Genomic DNA, 21953 nt, shown 5'->3' with positions numbered 1-21953 from the left:
TTAAGGTCTTCAAATGCCTTAGTGATTTAATGACGTTGGATAGTTGTGCCATATTTTAGTCTATCTCCTCTCTCTTAGATGACTTAATTGTATACTTTAGCCTCTCTCCTCAAACTTCAAACATCTCTTCATTACACACTTTCAGCTGATCCCGTTTGTTATTTCTTTGAGAAAATTGGAGTAATCAGAAAAGATAGCTTCCAGAAGCTGCCCCACTACATCTGCCCACCTACCTGTATCTGGGCCCTTCTGCTCTCCATTCTCTTCTGTTAAAATGGCTAAGCTCTCCATGCTCTCACCAAAGGCAGGCGTGTCTGCTTGTGCACTATATCCCATCTGCTCTTCCCAGTTGTTCTTCCCTCAGTCTCTTGCCTCATCAGTGTTAGTCTTTCTACTGGAATCATTCCCAAGTCATGTATAGTCTGTACTTACATTCTGTTACCTCTTCCCATTCTTTCCTGTGCCCAGTCCATTCAGGCTTTTATTATACCGCTACTCCAGAATTGCTCTTGTCAAGGTCGCCAGTTGTCTCCACATAACTAAATCGAAATGAATGATTTTTAGTTCTCTTCTTTTTTGACTTTCAGTAACATTTGACACAGTTCATTACTCTCTCCTTCTAGAGCATGTTCTTCAGTTGATCATCAGGATACCATAGTAGCCTGGATTTCATCTTCCATCTCTGGCCACTTTTTCTGATGGTTTCCTAGGCTGGTTATTTTTTTATCTTCCTAACCTACACATGTCAGTATTCCTAGGGCTCAGTCATTGAGCCTTTCTCTTATTTCTCTACACTCATCTCCTTCATGATCTCATCCAGTATCGTGGTTTTATATACCATCTATTTGCTGGTATTTTGCTCCATCCCAGACCTGACCTTTGTACTCCTATATCCACCTACTTGCTTGATACCTGATAGGAAATCAAACTTATGTTTTCCAAATTAAACTTCTGATAGTCCCTTCAAACTTACTTCTCCCATCATCTTCACCATCTTGATTAATAGCCACTCTGATTTACCAGCTCAGGCTAAGAACCTTAAAGTCATCCTTGTACTATTAGAAGACTAATAAGCATTTTGGTTCCCTTTCTGTGCTATCCTTAAAATTCCATTTAAAATGGATTTGTTTGGATATCTTTATTGACTTGAAAAGTCTTATTTCGTTCATATTCATGTCTTGTTAGTATAGAAAATAATTTACGTTGCATATTATTGAATAAAGCATCTGTATTATTCCAACCTGTAGTCATAAATGTTTCTGCTTTCCTAGGCTCATTCATGGACATCGCTTCTACAAATACCAGTAATAAAAGTGACACTAATATGGAGCAAATTCCTGCAACAAATGATACTATTAAACGCTTAGAATCAAAATTGTTGAAAAATCAGGCAAAGCAACAGGTTTGTTTTGTTACTAAAAGTAAAATTGTGTGATGACCTTACTAGTAGTCATAACTTTATGCTAACTAAAATTAATTATTTGGCGTCTTCCATTATACAAGTGCTGAGTCTTATTCTTGAAGCAGGTAAGAATAGAGACATAAAATGAGATTCTCCTACTGTTTATTACCGATCAAATTGTTTTGTCTTCTGATTATGGCTGCCTTTGCCAACAGCGCAACTCCCTCCCTGTGATGTTCCCTAACTTTAATGGTTAAATATGTAAGATGCTTATTTCTTGGTTCTACTACTCAGTTAAAGGAGTTTGTCCTCAGTCTGTCATTTCATACTGTTCAGATTTATTATGTTTTTGCTGTTACTCGTTTAAAAGTATGTTAAGTAGTGATTTTATTCATCTTACATGATACATTTAGGTTAAAGAATAATCGTAGCATTTAACTTCCAACTCTAGTGACTGCCCTTTCCTAAAGGCAGTGTTTGTAGCTTGCTCTCCCTTAGAACCTCCTTTTTCCTTCATAACAGCACAGAATCTCTAAGAATCTCAGTTGATATCTTCCTCCTACTAGGTTGCCCAGGATTTTTAAATTTAAAGAACTTCAGTAATTCAAATTGACCTGTAATTTTAACAGAGTGAATCGGGACGTTTAAGCCTGGGAGCTTCCCGTGGGAGCAGCGTGGAGAGCTTGCCCCCCACCTCTGAAGGCAAGAGGATGAGTGCTGACATGTCTGAAATAGAAGCCAGGATTGCTGCGACAACAGGTAAAAAGGAAGTAAAAATCTGCAGAGGAGTGGAAAGAGTAGTTTCAGTTGTTTCACCTCTGGCGATGTCAGGGGTTTTTTGTGTTATGAATTTTTTTAAAGCAGGAAGTGGGCTTACAGTAGACTTTCTAAGCTACTAACAACAATTTATGTTTTTCTCCAGTTCCAAATAAGACAGGTATGACTTGTAAAATTATTTGGATCATAAATTATATTTTTATCAAATGTAATTCAACTCAAACATGAGCTGAAAATTTAAGTGGGAAATTGAAATTTTGCCAAAACTAGTATGTTTCAGAGGATTTTGAGTGATTCTACTAGAATTTGTACTAACTTCACATAATGGCAAATATTTTGTTTTGAAATTAGCAGAAAAATAGATCCAAGTGTGGTTTGGCTTTACTGTCTGCTCCTTCTCCTTCTGGTAGCAAAAATAGATAAGTGTAATATAAAAGATCACGGTAATTTCATTCAATCTTGGAAAAGTTAGCATTTGAATTCCATTTTTTCACTTCTTAAAATGATTAATTACAGAGGTACTGGTCAGCACAAAAACAGTTACAGTTGACTCTTGAACATTGTAGAGGTTAGGGACATTAACCCGCCATGCAGTCAAAAATCCACATGTAACTTTTGACTACCCCAGAACTTAACCATTAATAACCTACCATTGACCTGAAGCCTTACAATAATACAAACAATTGCTGAACACATATTTTGCATGTTATATGTATTATATACTGTATTCTTAAAATAAGCTAGAGAAAGAAAGTGTTATTAAGAATATTAAGGGAAATACATTTATAGTACTATACTGTATCTTTAATCACATGTAATTGGATACATGCAGTTGAAACTCATGTTGTTCAGGGGTCGTAATACTGGTTTAATTTGTTTTCTTTCCAATTCTTCCAGGAGTAGAGGGGAGCTAATTATAAAAGTAAATACATTTCTTTTGTGGAAAATGTGGAAATGTAAACAAACAACAAAAAACCCGCAATTTTCTATAATTGTCCCACTCAGAGAGAAGCATTTAACAATTTTATATATTTACCTCTGGTCTTTTAAGCCATATATGTGTATACATGTGTATTTTCATGTATATTAGCATATATATTCTTTAACTTAGCTAACCAGGTTCGTGTGTTTTTTGTTTTGTTTTGTTTATTAGGTATTTTTCTCATTTTTTTTTTTCTAAATGGAATATTCTCATTTTGTGTGGAGCTTTTTTCAGAAAGAAGTTTTCCAGAGGAATGTCATACTGTACTTGTCTTCATCTAATTATGATCACTGACTGTATCAGCATTAGAATCAGTTAGATATAGCAGAATATTCAAAATAGCTATGTCTTTAACACCTAAGCTTTTTTTTTTTTAAAAATAAAGAAATTTGAAGGTAGGTTCCGTGATCATTAGGCAGCTGAATTTCTCTGTCTCTGTGCCACAAGCCATATTGCGTGACTTGTCTCCTCAAAGACTTTGTGGTGCTGAATAACTATTACAATTCTAGTCATCACATCCACAGTCAGGGCAGCAAGAAAGGAGAATTAGGGGAATGCCAAAGGGTATATGCCCAAGCTCTTTCAAAGATCTTTATCAGAAGTTCCCCCTAACAACTTCCATATATCCTTTGGCCATCATAATATGGTCAGATGGCTACAGATGGCTGCACGGGAAAGAAGGATCTGTGATCTTTTATCTGGGAACATTGCTGCCTTGAGTAAAGTCAGAGTTCTGTTGCTAAGAAAGATGGGAAAGATAGAGATTGGAAGGGGACTCGGAGTCTCTGCCACATGGATGAATCTTCATAAATAATCAAGTTGAATGGAGCTCACTAGCCACTAACAAGCCTTCCTGGTCCCTGCGTCATAAGTGTTTTTCTGTCAAGTGAGGGCTTCTCAGTGTAGTGTCAGGTGAATAGCGCACACGGTGACATACCTTCACTCTTGGGGAACCTTTTCCCTTCAGGGATGTCATTCAAGTTAGATCAGCTAAGTAATGATGGCTAGTGGCATTATTAAGATAATGGCCTTAAAATAAGTGGCATTATTATAGTTTTGTATCTTTGCTAGTGTCAGTTTTCTAGTCAGGTACTGATTTATTATTATTCTTTACAGAAGTGATATTTCACTAGTTAAAAAACAACCACACACATTTAGATTATCTCACTCTCTAAATGTAGAATAGATGCTGTTGAACATCCATTGAATTCATACAATTCAGATTTTTTTTAATGAATTGTCTTACTTTGAAAGATTCGAATTCTCCAGCTTCTAACACTGTTCACAGGTAATGGGAATGCACCTTGAACTTTGAAAACTACAGTAAACATTCAGTTTAATAGAAGTATGTGTAAATATTTATATTTATAAAAGCATATACATTTCATTCTTTGATTCAATAATTACTATTTAATCACCGAATTTTACTTTATAGCACACTTCAAGAAACGTCTATCTGGAATATATATTCCTGTGTTTGTGTAATTAAAAAAATATGGCAGCTTATTTCTTTTTAACTCCTCTCTCCCTTCCCACTTTCATCCTAGCTCCCCATTGCTTATCAGTGATTTCACTTAGGTAGATTGTTTCTATGAACATGTTTGAAATTTTGCTTCCTCATTATCCTGCAGCTTTGTTTGTCTCTGTCCTTTTTTTTTTTTCTCCTAATTAAAACCAGTATGTGACACATCTTTATTGATAGTTTTCTCCTAAATCACGCCTTTTCCAAGCATGGATGAAAAGTTAGGCAGTCCTGCATGCCATTCTGCATGAAGTATTATTAACATAGCTATTTGAAAATTATTCTGTTTTTATAGTTAATCATTTTCTGTGTTACTGTTTGTGGTTGTTTGCATGTATACTGTATATATATGTTTTTGCAGCCTATTCCAAGCCTAAACGGGGCCACCGTAAAACTGCTTCATTTGGCAACATTCTGGATGTCCCTGAGATCGTCATATCAGGTATCAAAGACCACCTGAGTTGGTCTAATAGCTGTGGGACCGGAATAATGATCCCTGGTACTTATAAAATGCTTCTTGCTCCAATCTTTATAGGACATGAAAATAGACACCTGCATACAGTAACTAGGGAGACAGATTGAAAACTATACGTTTATATACAATGAAGCAGGCTTGACAGGATACCTTAAATCTCCAAAAATGAGAGTAAAATAGAAGACAAAGTAAACCTTTTCACACAAGGGAGAATGCTAGCCCAGAATTCTACCATCGTCCTCCCTGCTTTTAAGTGAGCACATGAGCTGAACCAAGACGTTGTGTTCTATCAGCAGAAAGAGGAAACAACTATTTAAAAATATTTGATGTCCTGGGCTCTTTTCCTTCCTTGGTTTCTCCTTTTTGGACTCTCTTGAGGCTTCCTATCCAAGCCTCTTTCTGTTGGTAGCAAGTGAAGTACGAAGTTGAGAAAAGAGAATTGCTAAATACCATTTTGCCTTAACATAGAAAATAGAAACAGAGTAAAATTAAATGAGATTTGCTGTTTTGCATGGTGTCTTGACAAAGAATCGTGATCAATTCTGATTCTTATGTGTTATTAGGAGAATCTTTTTGCAAATTACATGTTTTTATACCTAAGTCACACATGGTACTTCAGTGTCTTAAAATTGGTAAATTGCTTTTATTTCTTCTCATGGTGATAATTTCATAGATGAATCTAAATCACCATTTTTGATAGAAATTTAAATGGCATATATCGGTTAATGTATGTCACCAAAGTGATCCTGTATTCGGGCACCTGGGTTGCTTAGTCAGGCAAGCATCCATCTCTTGATCTCAGTGCAGGTTTCATGAGATCGAGTTGCACATCAGGCTCTGTGTTGATTCTCTCTCCTTCTCTCTTTGCCCCTCCCCACCTCATGTGTGCATGCCCTTGCTCCCCCCCCCCCCCCCGGAATAAATATATAAACTTAAAATAATATATATCCTTTATTTATTCCTCTGCTTTAGGTTTTCCTCCACCTCTTCCCAAAAAGAAACACAGTTTTCCCTACACACATTCATGGGTGTGATTTTGGTGAATTCTTCAGCAGTGTGTATTGCTTGTGATTGTATTTCTAGCATAGCATTGTAGTTGAATATCTAGAGGTCTTTTTCTCCCATAGTAAAATGAAAACAGAATAGACACCATGCCTTTGTTACTTATTATTGATTGTATCAGAGTTATGTGGCACGATGCCTCACACATTGCGTTTAATAAGTATGTGCCTATTAACTGAACAAACTATTATTGACCTCCCATGGCTAGGAACTAGGATACATATAAAATCTGTATAAATTATAAATATGTATAATACAGAAATTACACAATTCTTAGGATCCTGGCATTTGGTCTGTATAAAACTATATTAGAGTAATTAATGTTTATTTTTTCAAAGTGATTTATTTTATAATACCACTATTGCTGTTCAGAGAGGAGTTAACCCACTTCTCACATAGTAATTTTACTTATTGAGTCATGGCCTGCTTGCAGAACTTGCAATCATTTTACCTCCATACCAAAAGGTGCTATGTTTAAGGGAATAATATTTTGACTAAAAAAGTGGCAACATTTAAACTTTTAAACTGTGATTATCATTAATGTTTGAGTGAATCAGGAGAAGTTAGGTAAATGGCAATATAATCTTAATCCATGTCTTAACGAATAAGCATTAACAAATACACACACACATAACGAATGATGTAGCCAGTACTGTACACAATAATGAGGGAGAATGAAGAGAAAGAATAGTCTCAGTGGTTCTCAACCAGAATGAATTTGCTCCTTACACGTTATTTGGCAACATCTGGAAACATTTTTGGTTGTCAAAAGTGGCAGGGGGCATATAGTAGGCAGGAGCCCAGGATGCTGCTAAACATCCTACAATGTACCAATCTTCCACAAACCAAGAATTATCCAGCTAAAATGTCAACAGTGGCAAGGCTGAGAAACTGGTTTCACATAGATGCTCTATGTGACTCTAAAGTAGTTTAAATAAAGTACATCATCTTAATTGATGTCCGTAGCTGTCTTATAACTGGATTACCAGATAAAATTACAGCCATTTTACAATTGAGGAACTTCGATCAAATGGGTTTTGTGTGGTTTTCCCAGAAACACATAGTAGGGTCCCAACTTAAATCTGACACCAAATCACATCAATTTTCTCCTCTTTTGTTTGAGTAGGAGAAGATAGAGCAATTCTGCCTTGTTCCTCTTTAGTGTTCACATTAAAGAGAGTTCTTTGGCCAGCAGACCCTCTTTTATGGTAACTGAGTCCTTATGGAGTCAGGAAACTTTAATTCTGCTCTTAATTTGTCAGAGCAACAATGCTGTTCAAATAGAAATGGTATTCATTAATACATTTTATTAAATATTCTTGTTGATTCCCCCCCCCCCAGATATCCAAATATTAACTTAATCAGCTTCGCTTTCTTTAATGAAAGAATATAAGCACTGGAATTACTACAGTTGGACATAAAAGCGAAACATTAATGTGTTCTTAGGTTTATTTTTAAATTGAATTAAATATGAAAATATAACCCATGCTTTGGGAATATTTCAAATGTCTTACATGGCCATTTTAACTATAAAGGAGGGCATTACTTAATTCCCAAAATTTCTTAGTACCTTCTAGAATTTTTTTTTTCCTCGAAGTCAGTTTCCCACAAGTTCTTTGTGGTATTACAGTGCCTCTTGATATACCCAATCTGGTATTCATTAGTACTGGATCCCAGTTGTAAGCATTTTTTTAATATAGATTTTTTTTTTATCTTATCTGTTATGAATAAGTAGTTTGAATAATAACTTTCCTTTGGCCAAGTGCAGTATACTGAGTCTGATGCACTTCTTGGAATAAACTGCCTCTTTTTCTTTTTTTAATTCTGATTTTTTTTTTTTAAGTTTATAATTTTGAGAGAGAGAAAGAGCAAGAGAAAGTACATGAGCAGGGAGGAGCAGAGAGAGGGAGGATCCTAAGCAGGCTCCGTTCTGGATCCCACAAAACATGAGATCATGACCTAAGCCAAAATCAAGAGTCGAGTGCTTAACTGACTGAGCTATCTAGGCATTCCTGAACTGCCTCTTTTAGTAAGAGTGTTCATGTAAGCATCACAAAAATTTTTATGTGTACTTATTGGCAATATACAAATCTATCTTTTTAAAGTGTATATTGCTTCTTGAATTTTTTTAAAAGTTACCAAGTTTTTAAAATTGTAAAATACACAGTTACTCTAAAGAATTTTTTTTTTAAATACATCTTTAGAGTGACTAAAACCCCTAATCTAGTCACAGGTAAACAAATTCAAATCATGTTGTTTGCTTGCTCTTCAGCACTATTTTATACTTGCCATCATTCAAATGAGGAGGAGCAAGCAACCTATGGCTAGCATTTATTAATTTAGTAGTCACTCAGGTCATGCAGAAATGGACCTTTAATATCTCACGAGTTCCTATGGATCAAGCTACACAATTTTCTATACCTCTTCCTGGCCTAGAGCCTGCTTCAGATTGTGTGTCTCCCCTTCTCTCTGCCCTTTCCCCACGTGCTCTGTGTCTCTATCAAAAAATGAATAAACATTTTAAAAAATTAAAAAAAAATAAAGCATGGAGTAGGAGACTCTGATAGTTATGCAGATAGTTTTGTTTGTGGCTCTATCTTTGGTAATCAAAAAAGATGAACTATTCTGGAGTCCTTGTGTGAGTAGTTAGAGCACTTCAGGAAATCACCTGTGATAATGCATTTTGAAAGCCACTGAAAAAGGTACTAACAAATCCATACATATATATCCACCTGTAAAAGATTTAATTGAAACATTAGTCTTCTGTACTTCCTTTCTAATATGAAATTCCTTATACATAGTTTATACCAGATTAATTGCTACCGTGAAATGATACATGTTTCCAATATGAGACTTACAAAAGTAAATTTTTCCAAATAAACAGTTTTTATGCTGTTTTACTCAGTACTTCTGAATTTCTTAGTTCAGACTAAATTATACAGCTTGACTTCATTTTAAACACTTGAAAATTCTCATTTATTCTGTAAATAAGAATTTGCCTTAATGTGCTATTTGAGAACCTTGAACAGTGGTACTTTAGTAGTATATGTATTTTAAAGCTAAAATAATGTGGTGTAACATTTTAGGATCGTAGAATGCTTTGACCAAAGATGATTTTCTTACATACTGTTTTTAAGGATATATTAAATAATAAAGAATATTGAATATACAAATGTCTTTTAGTCAATCATATAAAATGTTTGTACCCAGGTCCTTGAAGAGCCTGAACTTAATTGATATTTTTTGTTTGTAATATTATTCTTAAAGCTGAAAGATCAGGCTCTGAGCTCACAGCTTGCACACGCACTCTCTCACTCTCTTCTCTCTCTCTCTGTCTCTCTCTCTCTCTGTCTCTCAAAAATAAACACTAATAAAAGAGGGGGGGCACCTGCGTGGCTCAGTCGGTTAAGCATTCAACTTCGGCTCAGGTCATGATCTCATGGTTTGTGAGTTCGAGCTCTGCATCTGGCTCTGAGCTGAGAGCTCAGAGCCTGGAGCCTGCTTCAGATTCTGTCCCTCTCTGCCCCTCCCCTACTTGCACTCTGTTTCTCTCTCTCTCTCTCTCTCTCTCTCTCTCTCTCTCTCTCTGTCTCTCTCTCTCAAAGATAAACATTAAACTTATTTTTTAATTTTTTAAAAGTGAAATTTTAGGTGTCCTTATGATTTCAGCTGCATTCAGATATCAAAAATTTAATGAATATTCACTTTTAACTTCAATCAGACACATTTAGTCCTCTATTAGTTGCTTTTCAAGAATATGATGAGTAGTTAAGTAGCATAAGAGGAGTATGGAAAAGCCCAAATATATTTGACAAACATAAATGGGTAGTTGAGTTTCTAATACTAATGTAAAGTTTTTTTTTCTTTTAGAAGTTTCAAATAACTTAGGTAATTGGCGAACAGATGAGGCAGGGTGCAGTAAGGGTTTTGTAGAATGCTGGACAGCTGGAGGCTGATACTGTTCAAGGACCCTTAGGCACTATCTTGCTTTCTCCCATCAGGTTAAGAATATAACCTTTCTAATACTGTATTTGGTTCAAGAATCAGTAGGTACTAATGTTTATAAACATCCTTTAGGGGTGCCTGGGTGGCTCAGTCGATTAAGTGTCCGACTTCGGCTCAGGTCATGATCTCACAGTTTGTGAGTTCGAGCCCCGCTTCAGGCTCTGTGCTGACAGCTCAGAGCCTGGAGCCTGTTTCAGATTCTGTGTCTCCCTCTCTCTCTAACCCTCCCCCGTTCAAGCTCTGTCTCTCTCAGTCTCAAAAATAAATAAACGTTAAAAAAAAATTTTTTTTTAAATCCTTTAACTGTAGTACATAAATTATTGGTGTAGTTTTTCCCCCTGAATAGTGTAGTGCTAATGTGTAGAAACAGTGAGATAAAAAGAAGTAAACTTTTCTAAATCTTTCAAGTTCCTACCTACCTTGGACATATGGTGTCATTAACAGCTGTAAACCTTTGAATTAGGGATTCTGAGGCCCAAGGAGAGCTATGCTGAAATATACCTGCTTCTCCATGTGTAGCCACCTCACCTTCAATGAAATTCTGTATTTGTGCCTAATTAAATAGGAAAGTTCATGTAACCAACCCTAAAGAGAATGTTTAGGTAGTCTCTTTATATTGTATCAAGATCACTTTTTGTAATATAAAAAGTTGATCTCTAACCTAATAACGGTGGTTTATCAGAAAGCAAAACTCATCAATAATACTTTCCTTTGATAGGAGGAAGAAACCCACCCTGAAGGGCGTTCCTTCTAAGGAATAAGCCAGAATTTGTAGAAATAAGTAAAAGAAAATGAAATTTGTGGCAGCCTAAATGAGAACGTATGTTTTTAAATTACATATTCAGTTTACCATGAAGCAGTGATATAATGCAGTGTAGTGCTATACAATTTTTTAAAATCTTATGTATTTTACACATCAAGAGAACAGTGTCCCACAATTTTCAATATTCAAAACTTATGAATCTCAAATTTTCCAACATTTGGTTAAGAGATGTCTCCAGGAAAATGTAGTGTTGATTTTTACATGAAAAGGGTCTCAGGAAGTTTGGGAGATAGAAAAATAAGAGTAGTTAAGATAAGGAAAACATTGAGCTTACTTAAACCATTAAGAAAAACCACAGAAGTGGCTGTCTGGGAAGGACTCTGTTCAAATACCAGTTCAGGAAATAAGTTGTACTTATAAGAGCAGCTTTTTGAAGAGACTGATTCTGTTTTTGTGACATTATTGTAAAAACAACTGAATTGACCTATAAGCTATTTCAACTGCCCTTTCTTTTGGGGGGGGGGGTGGGGAATGTAGGTCTTATGATGGGCTAGGGATGTAGCTGTTTTGTTTTGTTGCTGTTACTTAGAAAAGTCGTTCTCTATCACTTGTTCTCTATCATAAGTCATGAAAAATATCACTTGTTCTCTATCATAAGTCATGAAAGTTCCGGAACTTATTACACAATGAATACTCAGGACATCATTGGCAGGATTCAGATTCCTTGATCGGGCATCTGTTGACATCATATTGGCCCTCGATTCTACTTTTTTTTCATTTATACTACCATGTGTAATATAGGTATGTACATTTCAAAGAACCATAAAAAAAATGTAAAATAAGAGAGTTTCTAAATTAGTATTTAGTTGCAAAGAAAATTCAGCATTAAGTTAAATTTACTAAGAACACACCCAGTGTTCATTTCCAATAATAGTTTTATTTTTTTACATTCATATTTCTAAAACTTAAAAACAGTATTGGAGCAACAAGTATTTGTTGATTGCAGTCCTTTTTTGCTTTGTCTAAACTATTTGCCAGATGGTTTCTGCCATGGTTATGCTAATTAAAATGCATTGCCTAATATTGCTTGCTTTGACTCATGTTTTAGCTTGAAGATTTCTCATTTATGGCATTTGTTAACTGTGTCACCTCTTATTTACCCTACTTCCTTAAAAGTTTTTATTCCCCTTCTACCCCCACCTAGATTTGATTTTGTTTTTGGTGTTATTGTAGTGGTGATGTAATGATTTTTAGACACATGTGCTGGGTGGTTCCTGAGATTCACAAATGTTGCTAATCTGAAAAGAGAATTCCAGACACTTTTACAAGCCTGTCTCATCTAGGCTAATTTTAGAATGATTGTGTTGAATGAAATGTGCCTAAAATTGCTTATTACTCATGGTGGTGGGATCTTTTTGTCCCCGGGAAAAGGGGGTAGTTAAAAATTATCACAAAAGTATATTAGTGTGCCTGATTCAATAAAGTGCTATTTTTTTGTTACTTTAATTCGTATTCAAAGGTTGGAACTTGGATTAAAATGGAATTTGGAGTAAATTTGAGCTAAAATTATGCAAAGAATTCTAAAACATAGCTTAAAATGAAAAAAAAAGTGATGATGTCCTTATAAATTTGAGTTGGCTATAACCTTGAGTTTTTATGCTTACTGCATATATTACTGCATTAAACATTATTCTTTTGTAAGGTCCTTTTAGTTTACATGCAAAATAATAATGGAGTCGTATGGATTAAGATGCTAAATTATATTGCTGATTGGTTTAAAATAAGAAACTTAGGATTAGAGAAATATAAAATTATAAGAACAAATTCTGTCTGCTAATCAGGCCAGAACTGTTAGAGCACATGTTCTGAGTGCTGCCTCCTCGCTAAGAAATTATATAATATAGCTTTCAGAGTCAAAAGAATTTTGAGTATTGTGTCAGCTGTTACAATATTTTGGTGTTTCCTTTTAGACAGCTGATCTCTCATCTTGGATATACCATATAAACAGCCCTATTCCCAAATAAAAGTGCTAAGTGAAGCTGTTGCTTAATTCATTCTATTTTGCTAAAAACTTACATTTGTAGAATTTTTTCATAAGCTAATTTTTAGATTAAATTATTATTTGCATGGAAGTTCCTAAAGCAAGATTAACACAATAGCCCAATATACAACTTTCAACAAGCTGTATATTTGAGAATGGAATGAGAGTCATTGATTTTCAGTAGGAAATTAAGAGTTGTTCTCCAATAATAAATTGCTAGGTTCTGACAAAGACTAATGGGATTAAGTAAGTGTGACTCTGTAATAAGTTTAAGCCTAAGCATCTTTTTTGGCCTTGAATGAACAAGGTACTGCTGTTGGTTAAAGTCAGTCACATCATACAACCTGCTGGCTAGCTGTCTTGCTGTAGAAACTGTAACGTAAGACCCTTGAAATAGATGCCATCATCAGCCCTGGCCCACAAGCATTTATCTATTTAAATACATGACAGAAGATGGTGCAAGAGAGTTCAGCAGCTATTCGTGTGGTAGGAGTGGTTATTGTATTAGAACCTACTTTATTGTAGACCAGCAATTTTTGAGTTAAAACTCTACAGCTATTTCTCTTCCTTTCCTTACATCATTCTCTTCTCTCTCTCTCTCTCTCTTTTTTTTTTTTTTTAAGCAATAAACTCACTTAATTATTTTTCCCACAAACATTTTGTGTAGATCCAAGGAGCAACAAATTCCAACTTCCTACATAGCAGTAGCAACCTTGTTATCTGTTTGAATAGATCTCAGTATTCTATTTTTTTTTTTTTAATCTTTTAAAAGGCAACGGACAGCCAAGACGTAGGTCCATCCAAGACTTGACTGTTACTGGAACAGAACCTGGTCAGGTAAGACTTGACATTTGAATTCTCTGTCTTTGAAGGAGAATAATGGGCAGAAGTTAAGAATTAACTATAATATGTATACAGTGCAAAAGTAATTTTATGAGTTCACCTAAAATTGTGGTAGAAAAGTTCATTGGCACTTGAATTTAAATACTTAGGAGAAAAAAGTATAGATGCCATTATTAATTAGGTTAACTTGAAGGATAATTTATCAAACTAAGTTGATTAATGCAATAGTGCTCCATGTATATTATATGGTTTTTATATATGATTTAATAAGGAAGTATCAACTGTGTAATACAACACTTTGTCATTATCCCTGTCTCTAAAGTGAATCATAGTGACTCCTTTTTAGCAATAAGGTCAAAAAGATTTTTTTTTACTAATTATTTTACTATAATTACTAATACTTACTAATAAATATTTCCGCAACAAAATGTCACTCCTGTAGCATCACATAAGGCACTAACATAACTAGATGACTCTAACATCTTTCATTTTTGTAATATCCACTGGATTTTTATTTTTGTGAAATATGCTTAAGACTGTTTACTAAGCACATGGGTAAATTCTAGAAAGGCTTCTATCACACTTGCTAAGATTTTCTTCATCTTACATTTCTGGATGCTCTTCTAAACTCCTCTTACCTTTTTATCACTTTCTTTCAAAATGATCCAGACAGTGCTATAATTTAAACCATTAGTGACTAGTACAGACTTTTAACCAACAAGTATATAAAAGTGGCAGCTCAGCCATTGTTTTTTCTGTTATTCAGATCAATAGACTTGACATATGTAATTTATATATTTTTAAAATGAATGAGAATTACGAGGTATTTGTTGATTTGTTTTCAGTTGTGTTCAAATAAATTTTATGAGTATGCCATATATCTGAAGTCATAAAAATATCATGTTATAGTCCATATTTATGTAAAATTACAGGATTATATATTATAAACAAAGTGATTTAACTTATGGTAAAATGTACTGGTACCTTTCATTCCAGAAAGGTGTTTTATTATTACCTCATTTTTTATAAATCTTTTAAATTTTAGAGAATCTTTGTAGTCATTAATAAAAATTTGAAAGCCCTTTATAGCCATCAACTTAACTAACACAAACCACTTGAGATATTTAAATGATAAAGATCCTTGATCTTCATTTATATCTGGAAATATTTTTATTTCTCACAATGCCTATATACACACACATACATTAAACATATATGTTAACTTATTATATATGATAGTAAGTGACCCTAAATCTGAAGGTATTGTAAATGAATACAGTCATTTTATTTTACTTTATTTTATTTTATTTTATTTTATTTTATTTTATTTTATTTTATTTTATGACTTTTTCTATATATCTGCTTTTATGAAACTCCAGAACTTTTGGATGAAATTTCCCACTTTCTCCCCCTCAAATACGTCAAGTATTAATGAGGGCATTTAGTAACAGATAGTTCAGCCTCTGGTATTTGCTTTGATTCCTCAGAGGCTTGATGAGCTCAGCCTTTTAAACTCTGTTTACTATTGCCATTGATATTCCAGTTATGAGAAATTATAGCCAAGTGTTCTCCCTTCAACTGGGAATGAGAAGCCTGCTCTAAGGCAATTCAGGAGCATCTGCTAGTGCAAGTGCTTTTCTCTGTGCTCAACAGTAATGGCATTGGCTGTAATTCAGGACTGACCTCACCAACAGCAAGCCTTCCTTATTTCCTCTTAAGTTTTATATTTCTTGAGATTATGATTGTTACCCTTTTCATTTACAAGACCTTCAGTAGGAAAACCCTGGAACTGAGACACACTATGGTTGTTTGATAGTCATTTGCCTGAATTGTCACACACCGCTATAGATTTCGAGTGAGGGGGAATTTGGGGTGGCAGTGCAACCTGTTCTAAGACAGATGATGTGTAGCCATTGTACAGCCAGTTTTTAATATTGCTCAACTCTTTCAAAATTATTTAAGTGTTATAAACTTAAAATGTCAGTTTGGGATGAGGATGGCAAATAATAATCCTAATGATTAGAAAATCCTAAACATTTTCCCCTGAAATGTTTAATGGCAAATGACCATTAAATGTTTTTAATTACTCATGAAAATAACATTCATTATATAAAAAGAAAAGTATGCACAATCTGGATTTTCAGAATTGAAGGTATACTTCTTTTTAAAGTCTGGCTACACAGTGATAAAACATACATGGGAGGTTTTGGTTGGTTGGTTGGTTCGTTGGTTGGTTGGTTGGTTGGTTGGTTGGTTGGTTGGTTGGTTTTAGCCATGGAAATTGATAAAGAACACGAAGAAAAGAATTTGCCCACCCCGTATAGTCATCAGAGCAAGAGAGAAAACTTACTAATAAAATTTAAGATTACATCTTATACAGAAAAGTAAAGTGAGTAGAGTTTATACTTTGGAGCTTGATTCAAGACTGACCTTAGAGCATCTGGGTGTCCCAGTCATCTGACTTCAGCTCAGGTTATGATCTCATGGTTTGTGAATTTGAGTCCCACATCGGGTGAGCTCGAGCCCTGCTTCGGGTAAGCCCTGCTTCAGGTAAGCACGAGCCCTGCATCAGATGAGCACCAGCCCCACTTCTCTCTCTCTCTCCCTCTCTCTCTCTCCCTCCCACTCTCCTCCCTCCCACTCTCCTCCCTCCCTCCCTCCCTTCCTCTCCCTCTCTCTTTTCTCTGTCTGCCCTTCGCTCATTTGTGCCCTCTCTCAAAAAAAAAAAAAAAAAACAACAACAACTTAAAATCACTTAGACTTTACATCTGTGAATTAAAATTAAATTGGTTGTTTTCATACTGCCATTTCTCTTGAGTGGAACAGTGAATGAAGCAAGCTTCTGAATTAAAGGTAGTTGTGAGTATTTGTGTAAAATATTGCATCCTTACAACTTACTTTTAAATTAATTCAGGTTTGTATTAAATCAGGAAACTTATTAAGCACGCATAATGGATCTGGCATCTTAGATACTTTGAAAACATACTGAGAAGGAAAACAGCAGCCCCAGGATGTCTAGGGACTGATCTGACACTGAGGCCTCAAGTACTGTTATAGAATCTGGACATAATAATTTCTCAGAACACCAGTAGACAGTGTTATGCTGAGACCATGATAAGATGAGGCAAAACAAGAACATATAATGTTGTCTCAGCACAGACAAAACCAAGGTCGCTGTGGCACACACAAAATACCAAACATTGCCTTCTAGCTGATGTGAGTGACTACTTTACCAGCTGCAGCTTTATCCTCACTCTAGTCTGCCTTCCCTGTAGAATTGCCTCTGCTTTCTGACAGTAGCCAATCTAGAGTGAACCCCTCCTTCCTTGGAGCCTGCCCCCAAATCTATAAGCTCTCTCTCAAACCCTCTCAGAGAGACCCCACAGTCCCCCATAGTGAGCCCTGTGCTTCATTGCAATGAATGTTAAGCCCATTGCATCCCACCATGGGTGTGTTCCTGGTGGTCTTTGGCTAGGAAACATTGACAATCCTAAGAAGGCCCAGCCCCCTGATGTTTTTGGGCACATCAGACTTATGCCCAGATCAATTAGAGAACTATAGTAGTAACAGCCACCATTTATTTGTTGTGCACCAACTTTGTGCCAGTCAGGCCTTTATGTTATTTAAATCTTAACCCTGTAAATTTGGTACTTTTTATTTTCCTCATTTTGCAGATGAATAAACTGAGGGCTAGAGAAACATTCCTAAATGTCTTCCCTTGTACTGCCAGTAATGGGTATAACCAAGTTATGAATCCAGATCGATTCCAGAACACACAAACTATGCTGCCTTCTGTCTTGCATGCAAAACTGCATGTATTGTGTGCTAAAGTAATCCTACATCTCTTCCATTTCAAGTGTTTTGACTTCCAGTAGTCTGCATCATGATTTCTAATTTAAGTAGTTTTCAGTGATGATGAGTTTTAGCTTTACCATATTATTGAGCAAGGCTAATCCACCTTGATAATAAATTTCTACAGATGGCTGCACAAATTTATTTTTTATACATCTGGGTGAGCCTTTCTATGTTTTACTAAAATTAAATATTTTCATGTATGTCTGCATGTCCTTTCTAGAGTTGTATCCAATATAGATCTGTTTTCAAGATGTCTCTTGGAGGGGGCAGCAGTCAGTAAAAATCACAACTGCAAGATGATGTGATTATGATTACTTAGAGAACTAGGCATGCTGTATTTTTATATGGACTTTAAAATCTACTTTTATTAGTCAGATATATACCTCAAGGCAAGCTCTTTAATTTTCCTGAGGTTTAGCAATCTTGTGTACCAGCGGGGACCATAACACTAACCCCATGGGGTTCTTACAACATGCGAAAGTACCAGACACACTGTAGATGTTTAGCAATGTATACCCACCTCCCCATAGTATACTTCCCAGGGTACTTACCACTTCCTTGCTCTCACTATAGTATATTTTTGTTTTGGTTTAGTTTTTTGGTTTTGGGGGCTTTTTTTTGGGGGGGGCACTTTTTTAATTCAAGTTAGTTAACCTACAGTGTAGGCTTGGCTTCAGGAGTAGAACCCAGTGATTCATCTCTTACATCCCAAAAAGTGCCCTCCTTAATGGCCATCACCCATTTAACCCATCCCCCCACCAACCACGCCTCCAGCAACCCTCAGTTTGTTCTCTGTGTTTGAGTCTCTTACGGTTTGCCTCCCTCACTGTTTTTATCTTGTTGTACCTTCCCTTCCCCTGTGTTCATCTGTTGAGTTTCTCAGATTCCATACATGTCTCACTATAGTATATTACTATCCAGAAATAAAACAAAAATAACACTAAGAAAGAAGTAAAATCCCATTGGCATTCAATTATTTCTGTATCAAAGAGAAGCTTCTGTTAAGGATCATAGAAAGTATTTGCCTTAAAGACCTAATTTAATCACATATCAATTGTTATTTATTCAAGGGATATAATTTATTATACTACTTCTTTATCCTCAGTCTGCATCTCCGTCAGGATAATTTTCTGTTAAAGGTCTAAATCAGAGACTTACTTAATAGTTTTAAATAATTACTGGTTCAGGGGCGCCTGGGTGGCTCAGTTGGTTGAACGTCTGACTTTGGCTCAGGTCATGATATTGCTTGGTTTGTGAGTTTGAGCTCCACATCAGGCTCTGTGCTGACAACTCAGAGCCTGGAGCCTCCTTCAGATTCTGTGTCTCCCTCTCTCTCTGCCCCTCCCATGCTCATGCTCTGTCTCTCTCTGTCTCTCAATAATAAATAAATGTTTAAAAAATTTTTAAATAATTCCTGGTTCATAGTACACCTTTCTCTTGGAGAATTTAAAGACCAAAAGACCATATAAGAATAATAAAATTCTAAAATTTCCTTAATGGATTTCCTTATAGTGAAGCTAGAATTAGACTGAGCCTATACCTTCAGATTAGAAAGAATGTTATCAGTATTACCTGTCATGTATGGATTTAATTGAATTATCTGTGACTGCTATAATAGAGGAAGTACCCTTGTAAAACCACATCACCAACTTGATACCCATTTCTTTTTAATGTTTATATTATTCAGATGTTACTTCAGCAAAATTATTGTATAAATCACTATTTAATCTCTGTGTTTTGTGTTTGTATAATCTTAGCAAGTAAGAAAATTTCTGAGGGTTTTAAGTAGCTTTTAAATTTCAGTCTAAATAGTATCTCTGGCCATAAATTCTTATAAAAACATTTTCCCAGTCGTTCAGGTGAGACATAAAAAGCAAAGCTTTATTTTTGTCTGTAAAATAATTCCCAATTCCTTTTTATAAATATAGCGATAAAGTTCTGGGCAAAGTCCAATTCTGTTTCATATCCACTGATGGTAATTTGCCCTCTGGTTTAATTTTGGGTTAGTATTCTTTTGCTGCCTTAAATTGCACTGTGGCATTTCTGAACTCCCGTAACCACTTTCATATCCAATCCTGTGGTAAGTCAAGTTTTTCTATCTCGCTTAAACTTTATAGTTTGTATAAGAATAAAGTAATTGTAAATATCCTGAAGGAAGGAGGAACCCAAATGAGTTTTAATAGTTTGAGAGCATATATAATCGTAAGAATTTCACCAGTGATTTTTTTAATAACTACTATAAAATAAGACTATACCTTAGTTTGCAAGCAGTAACATAACTTTAATCCATAAAATCGTTTGATTTTTTTCATTGTCAAATATTACCTGATCCTCTTACTTATATCTTGTATTTTTCAGGTGTTCAAAAAATACAGTTATGGCTTGTTTTTAAATATTTCTTTCGTTTTTTAATATGAACATTTTAGCATATTGTTATTCTTTGAGATACCAATTTCTTGAAATAGGAAGGCTTATTTAGTTAATTTAAGGATATAAATTTACCTCATGTCTTTTGAAGGAAAGACTAGTTTTGAAACTTGACTTAAGAATATTAGTCTTATTTCTTAGTTTTTATAGCCATAGGAAATCTCAAGTAGAACAAATGATTATGCACCTGGGGTGCTAAATGTTCTTGGAAAGTAGAGAGTGAAAAATAAATGAGTAGCAAAGGATTCTCCTGGGAAAGATTTAAACTTAAGGAATACGGTACTATAATTTATACTAGGTCCAGATAGGAATGTGTGTTTTAACATGACAAATGGTCAGTGGCTTTTTAAAAAAATTTTTTTTAATGTTTATTTATTTTTGAGACAGAGAGAGACAGAGCATGAACAGGGGAGGGTCAGAGAGAGAGAGAGAGGGAGACACAGAAGCCAAAGCAGGCTCCAGGCTCTGAGCTGTCAGCACAGAGCCCGACACAGGGCTCGAACTCAACAGACCATGAGATCATTACCTGAGCCGAAGTCGGAAGCTCAACTGAGCCACCCAGGTGCCCTGCTTTTTTTTTTTTTTTTAATACAAATTCATTCTTATCTTTTTTAAGCCCAAGTCTTACTTATACTGTATCTTGTTTAATTTCTCATAACTTATATTGAGTCTCACGTGTCCACAAGCACTTGTATTTATTTCTCCTCTTAAAATGTTAAAGTAAGAATATTAGCACAAAATTAGATTGACTCTGAAACCCCCCTCTGCCAGCATTTTGAAGAAAAATTGTTCTTGGTTTATAATAGAAATTATAACTATGGTCAAATCATTTTATCCTTAAGTCATCAAAACTTTCTTTTAGTCAGAGAAGGTTTAAAGAACTCGTGAGTAATGTCATAGAGTCTGTACTTGTTTTACCAAGGGTAACAACTTCCTAAGAGGAAGAGTTACATATTTCATCACTGGTTCTCTTTGGTGTGTATTCTAATTCTCCTGAGTACAAAAGGTAAATGAGTCTAAACACCCATCTTATATCTGAGTGCTAACAGTTTATGTTATCATTTTATTCAGTGAGTATTTATTATGTAGTTACTGTATATTCAGCGATATCCTAAATCCTGGGGAGTACAAAATAAAAGTATACATGATTTCTCCCCTTAGGATATTATAATGCTTTTGAGGAATAGCAACCTTTGAGGGTAATACAAACTATTTCTAGCTCAAGTTTAAGTTTATGTAGTAGCAGACTATAAATACAGCCAAACTTCAAAGGAGAAAAATGTCTTTGTGATAGGAATTAGTCACTAAATATGTTTTATAGAAGGAACTGTGATTTTGATCTTGAGAGGGAATTGTTAGGTGCTGCAAGTGCACTCATATATTCCTATCTTGTGATACAACCTAATTATCATTCATTTAGTGAGCATTTTTATCGTGTCAAGAACCCCTTCAGGTACTTTATTTCATTTGATTTTTTACAAACTGATGAAGTGGGTAATACTGTCCTCATTTTACTGTTCAGTCTTAGAGGTTAAATAACTTACCTAAAGCCACAGTGCTAATGAATGGCAAGCTAAAGACTCCAGTTCTGGGTTCTATTGTCTCCAGTGCCTGGCTTCTTAAACTATTACTACTACTTCTCATCCACACTTGATAAATGAGCTTGAGGGCTGAGTTACTCAAGTTTACACAGCTATCAATGGCAGAACTGGGATTTAAGCCCAGGTCTGCAAAATATATTTAGACTTAGTCATGTGAGTTTGCTGATATTTTGATGTTTAAAAATGTCAGTTTTGGAG

The 21953-nt window shown here is 35.1% G+C and overlaps 1 protein-coding gene across 7 annotated transcripts in view; it reads left to right on the top strand.

The window, feature by feature from the left end:
* Window positions 1-21953, top strand: part of MAP3K7 (mitogen-activated protein kinase kinase kinase 7) — an 87272-nt gene that overhangs the window by 42251 nt on the left and 23068 nt on the right. For 6 of the 7 annotated variants that reach the window (XR_015251400.1, XR_015251397.1, XR_015251398.1 and 3 more), the window contains exons 10-13: window positions 1272-1402; window positions 2032-2161; window positions 5045-5125; window positions 13802-13866. Coding sequence is in view for 2 of the 7 variants with exons in the window: in XM_025925167.2 (XP_025780952.1) it covers window positions 1272-1402; window positions 2032-2161; window positions 5045-5125; window positions 13802-13866 (407 nt within the window). In the remaining 5 variants the exon portion in view is untranslated. The remainder of the gene's footprint in view (window positions 1-1271; window positions 1403-2031; window positions 2162-5044; window positions 5126-13801; window positions 13867-21953) is intronic. The other variant, XM_025925168.2, reaches the window with a different exon arrangement.

Source organism: Puma concolor, chromosome B2 (assembly GCF_028749965.1).
Source record: "Puma concolor isolate L17-30 chromosome B2, mPumCon1.1.hap2, whole genome shotgun sequence".
Classification (NCBI taxonomy): Eukaryota; Metazoa; Chordata; class Mammalia; order Carnivora; family Felidae; genus Puma; species Puma concolor.
Note: the sequence above shows the minus strand (reverse complement) of the source record. Positions and strands in the feature narration are given on the sequence as shown.